This window comes from Trachymyrmex cornetzi, unplaced genomic scaffold (assembly GCF_001594075.2).
Source record: "Trachymyrmex cornetzi isolate Tcor2-1 unplaced genomic scaffold, Tcor1.1 scaffold99, whole genome shotgun sequence".
Classification (NCBI taxonomy): domain Eukaryota; kingdom Metazoa; phylum Arthropoda; class Insecta; order Hymenoptera; family Formicidae; genus Trachymyrmex; species Trachymyrmex cornetzi.
In genome coordinates this window covers 2,595,998-2,615,410 of record NW_017300343.1, presented here as the reverse complement: position 1 = coordinate 2,615,410, position 19,413 = coordinate 2,595,998, and the positions used below count along the sequence as shown (strand labels likewise).

The window sequence follows — 19,413 nt, the reverse complement described above, 5'->3', positions numbered from 1 at the left end:
CAGAAGGAAAGAAACGATGGTTATAGCTTCTTGCGCGACCTCCTCGATGACCTCGATTCTATTACAATCCCGGTATCGAGCATTATATTGATTTAATGATAAATCTCATTTACACGCTCACGAGAGCTAATTCGATCATTAATCATCTTCCAGCACAGCTAGATTGATCATCGAAACCATAGAAGAGAGAAAATTCATACAGGGTTGACGAAACTTTACATAATGATATTCGGGAAAAGGTGATCGCCACGCCGACCAGCACAGGGAATCATAATTTCCTTTATCACTCCCGCAGAAAGTTTCCCTTCAATTTTCGCCCTTGAAAGCTCTTCAGGGCCGGATTAGCCGCCGGCTCGGCTGCCAATCTTGATTGCGATGCGCTTCGTGAATTTCTAGAATGAAACCATCTATTTTCTCGACGCGTCTTCTTGAGATTCCTGATAAATTTTCAGGGGTAAAGTACCGACGGTAAGTGCACATCGTTCTTCGGGCTCTCTCGAAGCCATGGCAATCCGTTATACTAGTTGAAGAAAATTTTCAAGATTCTTATGGCGTTCAACTTTTCGTTCCATAAAAAAAGAAATTTACTTTGAAAGTCGTGTAATAATTCAAAAACTTGGTGAATGTTTGATTTAGGAGTCAAGTATATACTAGGGAGATAGATTAATTGGTTCTACCCAATTCCAATAATTTTCGCGGAAACAATCTTTAATCTTCCGTTATGTACGTTTACGACATCAAAATTTACCGTCTGAGAAAAATTTGCGTATATTTCTCTCTTCTTACGACGTAAATGATAGTTGTAATGCGTTTCTTTGGTATAGAGAATTATGGCCGTGCTTTCTTCATCGCTACTCACCGGATAAACGTAATTATTCAGGTTAATAGGATCGATACCTTAATTAAACGTGGTAGAGGAAAATAAATTATCAAGTTTCGTAGAGTTAGTTCGTAACTTGGTGTAAAACGGTAATAATCCTGCGAATTTACTGATAACTTACTTACTCCGGAGTTCACGCTCCGCGACGCTTCGTCGTTTCGTTTAACTCGTCGGCCATCATCGTCGTCTCTGTCCTGACTGCGTCAAGCCGTCAAGTTTTCGCCGCGTAACATAACGAGCTGTGTGCGCGAACAAGCGATCGGGGTAAGCGAGACATCTGAATTTAACCATTAATTACGACGTATCGCCACCCCCGGCATGATTACGACGAGCGACGCGCTTTTCCCTGGACGAAGAACTTACTATAACGACTCCTGTTGGCTAGCAGACGGAAATCCCGTGAGAGTATAGAAGTCGTGACGTAGAGGCTATTATAACCGATCACCGCTCGAGGTGCCGCGTGGCTCGCGAACGGCGAAAGAGATTCGGACGACTGAACGCCGAACGAAATCGCGAGGATCCCCCTCGTCTGCCAAAGCCCAAGGGCCAAACGCGACGGCCGCGAGAGCTCTCAGCGGATTCGCAACAGCCGCCTGAACGCCCTTCTATAATCAAGATTGAAGATCGTGTAGATCAAGGGGTTCAGAGCGCTGTTGACGTAGCCGAGCCACGTGATAAAGTACACCATCCTCTCAGAGGGGCAGCAGGCCGGACAAAACGGCACAATGACGTACATGAGGAAGAACGGCAGCCAGCAGACGACGAAGACACCCATGATGACCCCCAGGGTTCTCGCCGCGCGTCTTTCCTTCGACAACGAGATCCGCTGTCGCTCCTCGATGAACTGGTAGACGGTCGAGGTGTCAGGGATGGCATCGCCGGCGCCGGCACCTCGCCTGGTGGACGCAGTGGTACGACGATCGTTGTCACCTATCGTCACTTCGGTGGGCTCGTCATCGATCAGCGATGGCTTCGCCTGTAGACGGGGCGTCGAGCGTTCATTGTGATTCGTCTCTGAGCTGACCGACTCCTCGGCATCGTCGGTCTCGCGGTGTCTGGTCGACTGCACCGGACCCAGCCTGCTCTGTCGGGCCCGTTCTCGCAGTCTCCTACGCGTCGCCAAGAAGATCTCCAGGTAAACCAGGCTCATCAGTAGCAACGGTATAAAGAATGAGCCCAAAGACGAGTATATAACGTAGCCCTGCCGTCTGGTAAGCTGACAGGGAGTGCCCGGTTCCAATTCCTCCGGCCAGTCGTTCCAACCGGCTAACGGCGGCGAGCTGATCGCACCCGAGAGGATCCACACGCCAGCGATTGTCCCGAGGACTCGTTTCAGGGTGCGTTTCTGGGCGTAATTAATCGGATCGGTGATCGCCCAATAACGATCCAGCGCGATGGCGCATAAATTGAGGATACTGGCGGTGCAACAGAGCACGTCGCACGTCAGCCACAGCTTGCACAGATGAATGCCGAAGATCCATTTGCCCAGTAGCAGGTAGGCTACGTTAAATGGCATTACGAGGATCGCCACCGCGAGATCGGCCACCGCCAGCGAGACGATGAAGAAGTTCTGGACAATCCGAAGTGGCCTGTACGTGAACACGCTCAGAATCACCAGTGCGTTTCCAAACACCGTCGCCAACACGAGGAAGCCCAAAGTTAACGTGGCTGCCACCGCTTCCCATGTCGGCAGATTCGAGCCCGTCTCCTCTTCCGGGACGCTGCAGCCTCCGACTTCGTAATCTTCCGACATCGTTCCGCCGGACTCTCCGCTCGAGTTCATGTCGTCCAGAATACCCTCTGTAAGTCAAATTGGTTACATTACGCAGTCGTCGTATTGTAAATGAAATTCTTCTCACGTATTTTCTTTCTCTTTTTTTTTTTTTAATTTGTTTTAATTGTCGAACGGTATTCAATAACAGTGCTACATTTGTAACATGAATCCGTAATTCTGATAATAAAAAGTATAGTTTAACGTTCGGTTTAAATATACAAAAGTCAAATTGGTTATGGAATCGAATGTTCAGCTAACGAATACTAAATATATTTATACAGATCAAATGATATTTAAGTAACGTCCGATACGTGGAATACATTCCATACAAAATCACTGCTGAATTTCTCGAAACGTTTCAAGTAATACGATTCCAAGGTTTGAAATGTCGTTTCGAACGAAAATTAATACAGACTTCACGTTTCCTTTGCGAAATTTTACGCGGTTGCGGAAATCGATTGGTATTTGCCAATCCAATTCGCTTATTTTAGACAAACTTTTTGGTCGGCGGTAACATACATTTTACAAGTTGAGATAGAAATCCAACCGCTAAAGAGATACGCGTATAGTGTGTATGTGTTTTATGTGATGTCTGCCAAAGCAATTCAAAAGTTTCGAAAATTTCGCAATTTTTTTATCGCCGATTATTCGTGCAGATCAAAGTGAGTTCCAGAAAAAATGTTCAACGACAATTAAACAAATAATAGCACAGGTGTGTGTGCGTGTGTTCTCTTTCATTTGGTTAAAGGAATATTTATCTTTGAACTTCCATCTCACTTCCATTTCATTCTATTTTTTTAACTCGCTAACACTTTTATTTACAAAGAATTAAAATTTTTTTTTATTGCTGGTCAATAATTCTCGCAGATTTATCGTTCAATTTATTTAGACACATATTTTTTTTTTTTGCAGCATAGATACGCTGCCTGAATAAATGGATCCGTATGGTCACAGGGTAATCATCATTATTCGCATGTATATTTAACAAAACCCGAATGTGTAACTGTAAATGGTTTGTACACATTAAAAAATCGAACGTCCGTATGTCAAAATTTTCTTGTGTTACCACATTTTGATTATTACTTCAATGTAAAATAAATTGATATGTCATTATTTTTATAACATTTTGATGTGTTAGATTCATATCACCTTTCTAACTTAACAATTGCTAACGTCAATTAAAAATGGAATATTATTTTGAGTGTTTTTAATACAATTGTTTAAATTAATCTATATATCTCAAAGTCAATTTAACATCTAAGAAAAATTAAAGTAAATCTTAAAATAATCATAAACTTTGACACACAAAATAATCAATTTTTTCATTCACATTATACGAATAAAAATGTTTTATTAACATTTTCTTACGAATTACTGCAACTACTCTTCTATGTACTCTACTTATTTTATATGTTAGTTTTAAATCACCCTTAAAGTCAAAATAACAAATATAAATTATTGTGTCAATTATCTAACATTACTAGTTCGCTAATAAATAACACAAGACGAATGAGTTACTTTAATTAAAAATTTACAGTGGATTTCCTGGGACATGTAAAAAATGTTAAAATTAACATTTTCTTTTTTACTGTGTAATTGTAACAATAGGTAAAACCTTTAATGTCCCTAATAAATCGCGACGTCAAGCATCCCAGCGGCGGCGCTTTTTCTCTGTGTCATAAATTATTAGGTCGCAGATTGCGGCACATACATATATTCCGCACGCACGAGGTATTATTTTCTGCACGAGAGCCTGCGGTAAGTCTAAGAGCGCGGAAAATGTTTCCATTTTCGTGCTTTGAGTATTCGAAAAGCAGCCCCGGCTTTGTTTCACCCCTGGCACAGGAAACGTCGCCAATAAAAAACACAAAGTTTAACGATACGGCGTACATAGCGTATCACTGAAAAAAAAAAAACGGTCAACGCAACGAACGTCGTACGATTCCGCATTCTCATAGAAACTTGTGCGTCGCGAACCGTTAAAAACTCCTTTTCGATATCGAGCCGTTGAAGAAGCCTGCCTCGTTCAGCGGGTTTCTTAAATCTAACTTCTTTCTTTCCTTTGAAGAGATAGCGATCGCAAAGAGAAATGGGTCACGCGGAATAACATTTTTCACGTTCCCTTACTTCCGTGTAATTACCACTTGGAAATCCGGGAAAACATCACTCCTCCGTATAACTCCGTTCTGTTTGCCGCTCGTCGTGTCAAAACCGTCGGTTCCCCCCCCCCCCCCCCCCCCCCTCTCTCTCTCTCTCATTTCTCTGACTCCTCTCTTTTGGCTTCTGTACACCAACCAGCGTACGAGGGGACTGTCAAACTTCATTATTACACGTGTTCGTCTACGAGGTAAATATTGATTCAGTTAATGCGGAAAGGGGACGAAAGTACCACGATACAGGGGAGTTTTTCAGGCGGGAGCTCAACGAACGCTTTTAATAACAGCCCCGTCAAATCAACGAACCGCAAAATGCGCGATGAAAAAAAGAAAAAAATCATATCGCGGTTAGAAGATATTAATTGTCAGGAAAATCAACGGAATTACCCGCCGGAGCTCTCAGGAATCAGCCGGAAATTTTCCAGATCGGCTATTTGCAGCTAAAGCAGCGTATCGAGCCGTATTTGATTAAAGCAATCACGGAACTTTCATAATACGTAACATCGTTTCGAAATCGGCTTTGTAAGCTTATCCCATTTGATCGACTGCTGTAAAGGCGTGTTCTTCATTCCGATGGAAGTTCTCACGTTGTAGCCGCAGGAAGAGGAAATGATCGGCTGATTTTAAATCGATTTGTATTGCGTTCCATTTAGTCCCGCAGAAGTATAATGTACATACTACGCGATTGATCGTTTAAATTCAAGCACGGAGTTATTAGTAACATAATATTCAGCACACGCACGAATTCATTCCTCGTAACGACATGCAACGCGCACACTCCCAAGAAATCGCCACGTAACAATATATAGGCGAGTTCAAGACGGCAAAGTGGCTAGGCATGCTTGCCGAGCGAATAATTGGTTCTTACCTGTGAATGTTTGTCAACCAATCATGTTTAATCGCTCGGCAAGCAGACTTAGTCGCTTTGCCGACTTGAATTAGCTCAATTATAAACTTTATAATATTTAAAATTATAAACTTTATAATAATTAAAATTACGAAAAATTCATTAATCACGCCACCCGATTTTTCATTAGTGGTTAACGTGTGGTTAAGCTTAACCTGACGTTTCACTCAGGCCCGGTTTTTCATTATCTGGTTAACTTGTGGTTAAGCTCAACCTGATGTTTCACCCAATAGGCTTCATCCATGACATCATCACAGATGAAGCCCATTGGATAAAACAAACCACAAATTAACCAAATAATAAAAAGCGAGCCTAAGACGTCTCCGGCGAATGCGCAGAGTTTAAAGACTTACAGATAATATGAATTATTTTGCCACGAGTATTTCTAGCTGAGAAATATACACGTAATTCTGCGCGTGACAGTTCACCAGTGAAATTCGCTCGACTGCATATTACAAGTTTTCGTAAAAAAAAAGAAGAAAAAAAAAAGAGAAATAAAGTTAGAGTTCGCACCGCCGACAGCGTCCATGACTGAACGCGTCGTCCCAAATAATTCGATTACAACTCCATCGCCAACAGGGTTTCGCACCTTCAACTGAATTACAAGCCCGAATACAGGATCGTCAGTTAGAAAAAATTGTACCAGCGTCAAAATTTTCCTAAAACGTTCAATGGTCTGCGCGTACGCGTTTTGCTCTCCGGATGCTGGAATTTTCAGGCCAGAAGTGGATTAAAGGCAGCTCGTCGTCTACCGTAGCGAACTCACACATAAATTGCCGCCCTTAAAATTCTGTGAGACGTGGATTGAAAAGGCTGCATATTTTTCGTCGATATCGCGTCACGTGAGATAAATTTCGCGCAATCGATAAATTCTATTTTATCGTGCCACAATGTAATATAACATAGTATAACGTTACGTGACGCCGATCACATCCTCATGCGTTGTTGCACACGAATACAAGGATGAACGTCAGCGTATCTTATGTTCTCGAGCAGCAATTATTGTACATTCCTGTTACATTTTCTAATCGATTACACACATTATTCCGCTGGAATGTATTTTTTGTAAAAACAGGAAATCCTATCGAATTAACCGCTTAAAACGCATCTGATTCTATTCAAATTAAGACTATTGATTCTATTCAAAATGTCCCCGCGTATTCAGTTCGCTCAAACTTACGGCTGATTGAACATTACCAGAAATTTGTAAAGTACATATCGAGATGAATGTAGGTTTTTTAATACAAAGATATTTTTTCATTCGTTCAACTTGTTAAGAAATATTTCGGTTAATTTATTGGATAGCGTAGCTTCAGCATAGAATTTCACTTTGTTTAAGTTTGTAACTACAATATTCTAATTGAAGTGCGTAAACCGCAGTAACTCATAGTTGTTTCCGAGTTTTGATTAGAACGGGAAGTAAAATCGATTCCAATTCCAAAACCCAGTTGAAATAACATTTTGTGTATTGTTGTAATATTGTATCATTGCCTTGTTCCATTGATAATGTTACTAAATCACACCCCATCCGTAATTTATTTAGAATTAAATTTCTCTTTTTATTTTCCAAAAATATTTATATCATTTCCAGTATTTTTTAAATTAAAATCTATGTAACATGAAAAAAAGTTAATAAAACGGAGAGGTTTTAAAACAAGGCACGTATTTCTTTGGGCGTCCAATGTTAAATGGCTCTCTGCTTTTCCAATGTTTTTTTTTCCAGTAAGCATAAAATAATAATAATTAACCCGTAAAAATGACTTCTCTCGTATATTTCGAGTGCACTCGAGCGGCACGCTCGTAATATTTTCCTATCAGGAACACGACGCCGTACTCGCGCAATGACAAAAGACTATTGATTTCATGAGTACAACATGAGACAATAACCAGCGAATAATACTATTAGAATTATACGTGCGGCGTATTAGCGTGTGTCGTTCACTTCATTAGTAAATCAAACGTTAACTCGTAATGTTTCGAGTGCAGAGTATTAACAGAGGAATGCTATGCCTCTGTCTCTCAATAGCAATCGATGAGGCGCAATTGGCATGAACGCGAAAGGGCACTTGTCGAATATTTGGAGCCTGTTCTGACATTAATCACGAAACAGGTCATGGATTGTAAATCGTTTGTGTAATTAAAAAGTAATTACTTCATTTTCAGTTTATATATACTATGATCCATATATGACCTGACTAATATTTACAGTATCAATATTAAAAAAATTTTTGTTTTAACGATGATACGTTAAACAAATATCCTCCGCAGTAAGCTGTGTATGTAACGAATTTCAATTGTAAAGCGAAAATGACAAACTTTTACTAACAGAATAGTCTCATAATCAGTAATTTTTTTAGTCATACAATCCCGCTACGAGGTAGCCATACAATAAAGTCGACAATAAAGTCATTGCGAACAAAATCAAAATGCAGTCGGGGACTTTAGAAATAAATCGGAAACCGGAAGAAGAAAGTTGCTAGCAAAGTACTCTAAAATAATTGGATTTCCTGGACGAAGTCGTGGCCTTAATTCTTAACTGACGAAATTATCTCCGTGGTTCTCGAGATCTAGCTACCTTTCGGCTACGATTTGTGGTGCAATCTCTCTCTGAATGACAAAGCACTTACTATTATAAGTCCACCGCTATGCGTCTGGTCTTTAATGCGAAACCGTCAAAGATACATTGCGTCACATCTTGATTTCTTGCCCCGCTTGCGATGATCGACGATCGATCGACTGATTTCAGCAAGGATCGCAGATGAAATTGATCATTGGCTCCCACGGATTACACCATCTGCGTGCAATAAAAGACAGAATAGTTTACACTTTGGAATGTCCTTTATAAATTCATTGAACTGAGATTTTAATTGAATTGACTTTTGATGTATTCTACTTTTAATATAATATGTACAGCGGAATATATTTCTTTTTCATCGATAATCAGAAATTGAATTTTGAACAATAATATACGAGAAGGGAGTCAGTTTTATATGAGCCTCTACACCTCGCTGTATCATGCATAACTGATTTTCATATTGTTACCCGTATTCTGTATAAATATGTGACAAATAAAAATAGAATTACGTCAGTATTGCAATACTCGTTTTGCGCGAATGCAATAAAATGGAACGCGCAAATACATGGCAAATGCTGCATCGAAAAGTTTGTCCGATCTTTTTTTCCCCCGAAGGACGTAGAGGGTTTTACTGCGGTAAGGAGAAATTTAATTCGAGACTTAACCCAGTTTCAGAAGAATGTGCATGAAGATTTACCCGTATGTACCATTTATATTTGCAACAGGAAACTTTACAATAGGAAATTTATATTGTAAAAACAAACGCGGTAAATAACGTAGACTGATTATATACAGACATACTAGTTTACATACATAGTTTTACAAATTTCTCGCGGGAACACAGGGTGATAAAAATTCCGTATTCTGCAAAGAGTAAAACTGTTTTTATCCGTGTATGGTCACTGTTATAAAACGAAAAAAGAAAACTTTACGTCCGGAAATTCGAGTAGGTTAAACAAAGAAAACGGTGTTAGAGAATGATATAAAAGTATTATAAAAGTGCCTCGTGTCTTTTGACCTTAAATTACAGCACATCCGTCATATTTATGTTTCCTAGTATTCTCTTCCTTATTACTTTTCTTATTACACTGTAAAAAATAAAATGTTAATTTTAACCTAAGACGTATAATAGACTTTCTGAGACATGCAAAAATGTTAAAATTAACATTTTTGCATGTCTCAGAAAATCCACCATACGATTATAAGTTAAAATTAACATTTTATTTTTTACAGTGTACTTTCCTTATTTATTTCATTAATTTTTACAATATTATATCAGAAAGAGATGATACAACGATATAATGTCATAGAAAATAAATGAAAAATTTGATTTCTAAAAATAAAAGTTCGTGCTACCACTGCTACCTCGTTATCACGCCAGCGTGCTAAATTGATGTTTACGTTAACATATTCACGGTGCTATAACTTTGTAAAGTAATGTAAGAAAGGTTATAAAGTAAATGAAGATTGCGCAATATAACAGCAATATAACAAATATATTATAATCATTACTGTAATATAGAGGGATATTATAGCTGCGATTTGCGGAACTATAGATCTTCTTGCCGGGATAGGGCAAGATAAGGACGGTCGTTTTACGGGTGACAATCGAAGTCGATTTTCGCAGCTAAGGGGTTAAATCTACGTTGCGGCACGTTCTGCGTATTTCAACTGTAGCAAACTTCCACTTTGGAAAATGTTCGATTTTCTGGAAGGAGGACAAACGTCTGTGCGCATAAGGATCGAGAAAACAAAAGGGAGATTTAAATCGTGTGACACGGAATGTCACTAGCAAGTTTCTATCGTAAAATGAAATTTCGACAGTGAAGCTCGCGCGACAAAAGAAGAAACGCACTTATAAAAGAAAGATGTCGAATCTTTCTAAGGAAAGTACAGTGGCACATAGCTGAGAGATAAAATATATTGCGCGGAGTATTATTTAATAATAAGTTCCGGGACACGCTTTTGATGAGCGTGCGGATTTAAATTTAATTCGTGATTCACGTCCAACATCATCTTGGTAGAAAGTAACGTATAACTTTATCTTAGAAAATCCCTTTACAGGAAGAGACTTTTACAAGAAAAAAAATATCAAGTTAGAATATAAGAGAAAATTAATGAAGAACCATTAAATAAGCATAAAAAATAAAACGAAAAAAATACAACGTGTTGTAAAAGGCAACAGGCGTTTCTGGGAGAAATTTATATCTTATACATTGTTTCCGTCGTAAATTCGTATCCCATTTACTATTCCAGTAGGATCTCGAACTCACTACTCACTGAACTGGCATATCAATTCCTGCGGGATTCATCTCTCAATCGAATTTGTTCGTAAATGTACGCAAGAGATAGCAGACTGGCGATTGACCTGACTGAAATTTATGATCTCGAGCACTCTGCGAAATGATCGAAATAGTCGACTCTTCATATAAAATGCAGTCCCATAAGATTCTGCCAAGCGAATACGTGAAACGGGAGAAATAAATAAATAATGCGTGAAACAAGTATCAACGAATTATTCAACGCTGGGATACTTTAATGGCAGATACAACAGTTTTGAGCGCTAACAATAAGAACTTTCTCATTGTTTTAAATAGCCGGCCTTCCGTTGATTCAGGTTTAAGTCTGCACATGTTCTAATCGCTTCGCATTACACGGCTAGTTTGACAGAGTAATTGTAATTCTGATAAGTTATGCCTGATTACTTCGTTATCCGACACATGTCATTTCTGCAATAAAGTTCCAATTGATTTCGAATTGATTCGATATTTTATTTTTCCTCATTGCAATTGCGTTCCAGCGCGATATTACGTCATGCTTTACAATTTCTGTTAGACGTAATTTAGCTGCACGACAAGCATTCGAGAATATGAGAAATGTGTTTGAGTGTATAAATCAGAGGTATAGAACATTCCTAGGAAGCTTACTATGACCACTGTGCATGTGTTGTCAAACATATTCCATATTTCAGAACGAAACGAGTTTTACGTAATAAAAAGAAGAATTGAACAGGATATTATCGTGCCACGTATACAGTCGGGCTCCATCATGTATTTTCCTTGCCAGATTTCGCTGATGGATCTTTCTCATAGGGAAATTGCTGTTCGCTCTGAAGGAGCTTTCTTATTTCGCTGATCTATCTTTCACGCACAAAGGTTGCAGGGGATATAAGCTCCTTACGGACCTTATATTTTTCATAAATTTAAATTTCGAATGAATTTAATCGAATCAAGAGATACGATAACACTATTCTTCACGTTCGTATCATATGTCCGTTTTGCCTCTCGCATTACCAGCGCATTATCAGCAAATTTTATCTCGCCAGGGTAACTTTTCCAACTATAATTATAACAAACACTTGCATAATATTAAAACCGGTTGTTTAAAAGCACGACTCCGCGAGCAACATTATATGCTACCCACTATATGTATAAAGCAATGATGATAATTTACATATTCGCGCAAGTCGGATGTTATTTTAGTTATGCCGCAAAGTTTTAGCGCAAAACTGAAAGATAATAATTTATACGAGTAAGTGTAAGCTACTTCAAATTGTTCATACTCAACCGCGGGAGCTTTATCTTCATAATTTTCGATCCTTTTGTACGTAATTGAACTTTTTCTTATAAAGTTCGAAATTATATCGATTCCCCTGAGGCCTGGTGTTCTTTGAAGAACTGTATAAAGTTACGTGCAAGTACTTTAGCTAAACCAGGTCATTTAACCGTCATAAAATATACATAAGCTTTTATATGATTATATATAATAGAGCATGAGAAGATATAAAGTGCTAACAACGGTACGTCGTAGAAATTAAACTTATGATAAGAACGAAAAGAGTAGAGAATTTCTATCATTCAACTTGTTTCTCTACTGAGAAACTATAGTGTTGCATCTTTTCTCATGTTAACGACATCGCTTGTAAGCATTTTAAGAAAACTCGGTACTTCTTGAGAATTCGAAGCATATCGAATACGGATGATTTCATAAAACGAGGACAATCGGCGAGAAAAGCGAGAGATTCTCGTTTAAAATTTCGATAGACCTTCCTTAGTAACAAAGCTCTTTTTCCTTCTCTCGATTTTATCACTTTTACGACGATAAAAGAACACACCGTAGCGGATACATTGCGCGAACTTCTTCTGCACTTTTACAGCCCTTTGTTCTATAGCCGTTATCGTGTCTCCTTTTACTGATATTTACATAACTAGGATCGCGCATTGCTACAAACAATGCTTAACATTATCTCAAAAATGCATAGCTACATGGACAAATTGCTTCTCTACATGTATTTGTAGACCTTCCAGTTAATTGCTTGTAATTTTGCCCGGACGCTTTGTGAATTTATTGGCCATGTGAATTTAATGTGTTCTAATACCTCAATGATCAACGCTGTAGCATATCTAATTACATTATGTACTGGGTTGAAACAAAAGTTCATAGCGCTACTTCATTTCTACATCATGTCTACATGTTTAAAAAAAAATTTCTTTTTTAATTTGACAATTATACTGTTCAATGGAGCAAAGTTTTAGTTTAAAAAATTGATTTTTTTAGTTGCGATACGATTTTTAACAAAATTTTAATTTTAATTTTAATTTTATGAGCAAAGTCAAAATGCTCTTTTTATTTGATTCATAATAATGATAATTCAGTAAGAAAAAAATCTTAACGATTTTATAAGGAAAACTTTAATTAATTTAAGCTTTCACGTTAGAAAATAGACGATTTTTGCAAGTTTTTTGAGCACGTGATAGACTTACAAAGTGCAAAAAAATTTCCCATTTTGTCGTAGTTTCTTTTGAAAATTACGTTAAAAATTAGTTTTGTAGTAAAAATTATCAAACTCGTAGAAACTAAAAAGACGTCATGACCTTTAAAAAGTAGAAATTTTAAACTATAAAACTCTGTTTTTTTTAAATTTAAATTTCGTCCAATTTAAATTTAAAAAAACAGAATTTTATAGTTTAAAATTTCTGCTTTTTAAAAGATCATGACGTCTTTTTAGTTTCTACGAGTTTGATAATTTTTACTAGAAAACTAATTTTCAACGTAATTTTCAAATAAAACTACGAATTAGACAAAATGGGAAATTTTTTGCAACCTACCTACAACTACCTGAATTTTAAAGTTTATTGGGCTACAAACTTTTGTTCCAACCTAATATATATATATGAAGTACTAATTACAGTAATTACTTATGTAAATGCGCGATCGAAATGATTATAATCAACATGAAATTCCTAATGTCATGATGATTTATAAACTTGTACATATATATATATATATATATATATATACATTAATTATACGTACATACATTAAATATAGGAAATATTCTATTGGTGGCAGATTCCACTCACGTTAATTAAATTGCAAATCGAAGCTTGAGCACGAATTTCAACAAAATTACGAAGTTAAACCAGCAAAGAGGCGTGATGTGGCATAGAAAGCAATGTTTTCACGAGGATACGTGACAGTTGTTGGAACAAACTAAATAGTTCCCACCGAGTTTATAGATTTTCAGACAAATTGCATTACAACTTTCAGTAATATGTATTTATACGTATTTTCGTGAAAACATTACATGTATTTTAATGGAAACTTACGTAATCTATTATATCTGCAGTATAATCAATTGTAATTATCTATAAATTTAACTCTCTGGAGCTGATATCAAAATCTCTAACAGTTACAGAAGCTGAATCTGTAAGATTTAATTTAATCTTTTGGTGCCATTTTCAGAATGGTATTTATACCCGATGTTTCTTTTACTTCGTCACATTATAATTTTTTTATTAATAAAGATATATACATTTGCTCGTTATATTATCGTTATATAATCTGACGTTTTGAAAAGAGAATTATCATAATACATCCATTTTTAAGGGATATTTATTATAATATCCATGTGAAGAGTACGATATAGAGTGGCATCGAAGGAAAAGACACTAATTATAATATTTTCAAGGAACCAAAATGACATAACTCTTATAAAAGAGAATAAATACCAAATATGTATATTTTAACAAGAATAATCCAAATCTGCAAATGTAAAATAAAGAAAATTAAATTGCTTGACAAAGAGATTTATAATTGAGATTTATACGATATATAATCCAATAAACCCACCGTCAATTCTCCAGAGGATTATATTAAGTTACCCGAGATTTAACGTTATTCTCTTTTTTCCATTTAACCTAAGAGTGTAACATGAGACCATTTTCTACAAAGATATTTGTCCATTATCGTGTCATAAGTGAAATATTGTTAACTGTTCGTTCGAAGGTGGGCGGAAATATGTGGACAAATTTAACGAACAATTAGGATCCCTTGTCAATCTGATGAAGCAGAGACATAACACCGCAAAGTGTCCTGTCAAAGAGACCAATTTTAGGTCCATTACCACAATAGACGGGCTGAAGGTTCATATGACACACATAAAGAGTCAAGTGACAGACACCCGATATGACGAAAATTCTTATTATGAGAGTACTTCCAAAGGATTCTCAGTACAAAAAAAAAGTAATTTTTATTGTAGATTAGATAACAGCGATCTATTCAAATTATTGTGCTGAAAAATGTATTTAAAGCAAAAATTAATGATAAAATGAACCAATATGTGAACGAATTATGCCGATATTTTGATATTTATCGGAAAATGTAATTCTTGACTACGGAGAAACCAAACCCAATACATTACCGAATCATTTGCACAAGCAAAGGCGTGCGTTGACCTATGATTATTAAAACAGCGATCGACCAACAAGCCACACGGCAGAATTTCTAATTATACGCATTTTATTATCCAATATTTCTCATTAACTTTAATCGAGGTTTTATAATTCGACTTATTTGACACAATATTCTACGATATAATTATCCTCACAAAAACTTAATTTTCTTTTTAATATCAAAATTATTCAAATGAAGTCGAAGTAAGAAAACTTTGGATCTGGCTTCCAATTAATTTTAATTACATTAATTGCTTCACTTTTCAATAAATATGTATTTCACGATATTTTCAATCAGCGTTATCACATGTACATTGTGTTTCTCCATTGATATCCGTTGCGGAATTAAAAAAATTATCATGACATGTATCGAGTGGTCTTATTTATAAACCAAAATATATACATTAATATAAATGTCATTTCGCATGGAACATTTCAATTTAAGATGTGACATAAAAGATCCTATTCATTATTGTCCACGCGGCGATATTAAAATTAAACTCGTTTCTATATATTCCGGTAGTAACAAATTCGTAAAGAAGAAATCGTGAACAATGTAAAATAATTTTTTTTTTACTGAAAGCAGTCCTTGATATTTTCATTTTACGACGAATACGAGGAGAATACGTTCACGATCCCGTGGAATATAAATTTTGCAGAAACCATAAGATCAATCTTTTATAATTCAAGTTTTGCCGAAAGTCACGTACTGGATGCGCGTCGCGCATTTATTGATCTCCTGCATTGTGTACGAATTTTCTCACGTCTATTTTTTAAATCTTTGAACGAAACGTCAACTGATATTAATGAAAACGATCAATTGTATCGATATCTATCAACGAAAGAGGAATGAAGTAGATAATACTTTGATCTCAAGAAATGACATATTAGATTTAACAACGAACAAGCTATTATCGTGTCGTATACACAACAATTTTCATTTATCAACGGCTACATGCACTCGGTACTCATACTAGAACTATTATCCATACAGAGATCCCGCATGGGTGCGATGGACAACTTGCTTCCGGTCAATCTATTATTGCCGTCCTATATATCGCGCATCAGTACCTTTAGCAATTTGAAAGAGCATCCCCTAATCGATCGCGATATTCCGACCCTCTCGTAGGCATAAATAGTGAAAAAATTCATAGTTTTATGCAAAACATTTTACGTATCATTAATTTAATTCATGTAAGAAATTAGAACTTTTTTAAAAAATCTTTCTATAATCCTTCTTTTATGGCTCGAGCTAAACGAGCTTTCTTTTTGAATGTATAAGTAGAATTTTTGAATGCCTCATATAAATTCCGTTTCTGAATTCGTGAATTAATAAATAGATGGAAAATTTAGCAAGTGGAATATTTTCACCACATGCAGGACACAGTTAGCTGAAATTACGCGGCCGTTTATTAATAAAGCTTAACGGAAACGAGAATTTATGAGATATTTTACAAAATTATTTCATCACACATCGGTAAACTTCGTTTGCAAGCTAACTGGAATACGAATATTAAAAAATTCCTGATTTTATAAATTAGATTCAATCTCGCAGAAATGAATTTCGCAATTCAATTTAATTTGCGTATTTTAAACAAGGTTGGTATGACACTTATTCCCCATTATTTTGCAGTAATCTTCCCGATATCGAAAAAAAGCATGGAAAAAATCTTCCATAATTCTGCTATTCGATAATGCAGGATGTTCCTCGATCGAGCACATCTATGATTCCATATCGCAGGGCATCTGGGTAGTATCGGTAGCAATTTTAAAGAACGACTCGCCGAGCGATATTTACGCGTCTCCGACGGGTGCTCCTACACGATCAGTTATTTATAAAGCCATTCACGATAATCAATAACCTATGCCTCTCTTTCCTATGCGGCGAAAATTCACTAACGTGCCAGCGCACGTCGAGCATCTCCGTCGCAATGGAGCGCGCTTCGTCAATGTAATGGACCTAAAAACTGCCGTCGAATTACGGCATACAAAGACGAAATATCGCGTGCGCAAATAAATTTGCACGGATTAAGATACATAGCTGATATATGTAACGTACATTCATAAACACGTATACCACCCACGCAAATATTTATAAACAATCGTAAATAACATTTTGACGGTAAAAAATGGATTACTTGTCTGACAATAAATATTTCGCGAAAAAGGATACAAATGTAAAAAGATGGAGAAAAATTTATCATGTAAAATTAAAGAACAGATACAGTTCTAGCAAAGAGGAAAAAGTGATTATTAAATTCAAATATTAAATTGGATTTCTTTCTACTTTATTCATTAACTTACACGATATTATCTATTAAAAATGTAATCAATAATCTAAATGTATAAAACATCGGCTTTATGTAAAATAAAATCAATACTAATAAATAATAAAAAAGTAAGGAACTGTATAAACAAGATGTCGAATATTGAAAAACAATTTTCGCGACAATTTTGTTATTAAACACATAAATTGCGTATCGATTGTACATTTAAAATAATTTTTTGGTTTAATTTAATACGTAATTTTCGTTGAAAATCGAAAACATTTTTCGTTTCTCTTTTGCTTTACACACACTATATTAAAATATTTATATGAAACATATATACGAAAAAAAATTTATACTATATATTGTAATATAACAAATATAAATACATAAATATTCAAAAATTTTATAAAAAATGCTTGCTGTAGAATAATACTTAATTCAAACATTTCAGTTATTAATAAACATTTGTTATATTAAATAATTCAATAAAAAAATGGCAATTGAAGTTATGTTTTTGCACGGCTAAATTCATGTTTTTTTTACGACAAATATGGTAACAAGTTTTGCGTTAAAAGCTATTCCTGATAGCGATAGCTTTTTTGTCCGATTATTCTCACAAGAGAGAACGTTGAAAAATATTTGAATGGCATCACGCAAAAAATAAGCTAGAAAAAGGGTAACACGAACCAGTGTCTGTCTGACTGAAGATACGTTTTAACTACTTCTTAGCCGAGAGAAGGAACGTCGATGTTCGTGCTATAACCATCTTGTAAAAGCTCTCACGAGACGCGTAATGCTCCTACGTCCCGGGTGTATACTCAAAATACTCATCTAACATTTGCCGAATTAAGCGACCATTTCGACAATCGCGGCGGAAAAGAATGGACCCGCGGGAAAAAATTGATTCACACAACGCATCGAATTCGTCGAGAGAGATTTGTCTTTCATTAGCAAATGACAAACCATATTGTATTCGTGTGAAAACAACAAAAATTGTTGCGCTGGAAAGAGTCCGACCGTATTAAATTAATTGGAATTTTGATTAAAAATAGAGATACATCAGAATTTTTTGTTAGATCTATAATTTTAATTAAGATAACCAGAATTCTGATTGATATGATGAAAATCTTCCGATTCATTCTTTCTCGATCCGAAATTTTCTCAGTACGAGACACTTTGAGGGGCATACTTGCACAATCCTCCTAGTTTTATCAAAGGCTTTATAAGCCTTATTGAGAGAGAAGCTTGAAAATTACAAAAAGCTAAAGTCAATTCACCTCGATGCAACCGATCATCGAGCATCGTATCCTCGAGGGGAGCAACTTCCTTGCGATCGCTGGCGAACGAGTAAAGTACACCAATTTATAATGTCGTCTGAAGCCGCGGGTATAAATTGCCGGTAGCGAGATCGCAGGATCCCCCGGGGAAATAATAGGGTAAATTACGAAGGGATGCGAGGGCCCATTTTCCCTGGTCACCTACCTACCTATCCCGGACGATCTCTCGACTAGATCGGATGGAAATTCGCGACGGAAATCGTCGGGGAACTCATGGGAATACATATCTTCGAAGTCGATACGCGTCTATAGTAGTCTATACACATGAATGACTTTCGATCAATCACAAGAGAGCCCGAAGATTCCGACAGGAAATTCGTCGAGGCAGCAGCCACGTCAGACACTTTGGAACTTTTACAGAGCATGCATCGTGGAAGATGTTCGCGTTCATCGGTACGATCATCAGGGTGTAACTCTCTCGCGAATTCGCTACGACGATCGTGCTGCATCGGTGCAACCAACGGACCGAAGACTTGTTCGATCTGGAAATTGATTACTCTCGTATTCAGCCTCGCGGATCGCACCTGCAATCGTCGCGACGGTCGCGAGAGAACTTCCGCGAGAGCTCGCGGCTCACCACGGCGAGCTCTCGAGGACTCGCGCCGAGAACGGGGGTGGACCCGTTCCTTCGCGTTTCGCCGGACGATAATCTCCTCTTTCGCGTACCTGAGATCGGTCGATCGGTGGCGCAGGGCGCGGCGGCATCGTCCCGTCGCAGCGCGGCGCCGTTCGACGAGCACTGAGCAGCTATTCTGCGCCAACCCGGTTGCGTCGACGTCG

General features: G+C 36.9%; 1 protein-coding gene across 2 annotated transcripts; it reads right to left on the bottom strand.

The window, feature by feature from the left end:
• Positions 1-238: 238 nt before the first annotated feature.
• On the bottom strand, positions 239-19,401 carry Oct-TyrR (Octopamine-Tyramine receptor). Of its 2 annotated transcripts, XM_018521733.1 has the most exons (3): positions 19,300-19,401; positions 8,345-8,511; positions 239-2,680 (listed from the first exon to the last, which is right to left on the bottom strand). In XM_018521733.1, the coding sequence occupies exon 3, from the start codon at positions 2,661-2,663 to the stop codon at positions 1,452-1,454; it is 1,212 nt and encodes a 403-aa protein (XP_018377235.1). In that variant the 5' UTR covers positions 2,664-2,680; positions 8,345-8,511; positions 19,300-19,401; the 3' UTR covers positions 239-1,451. The 2 variants fall into 2 exon arrangements, with proteins under 2 accessions (XP_018377235.1, XP_018377236.1); XM_018521734.1 differs by lacking the exon at positions 8,345-8,511.
• Positions 19,402-19,413: the final 12 nt, after the last annotated feature.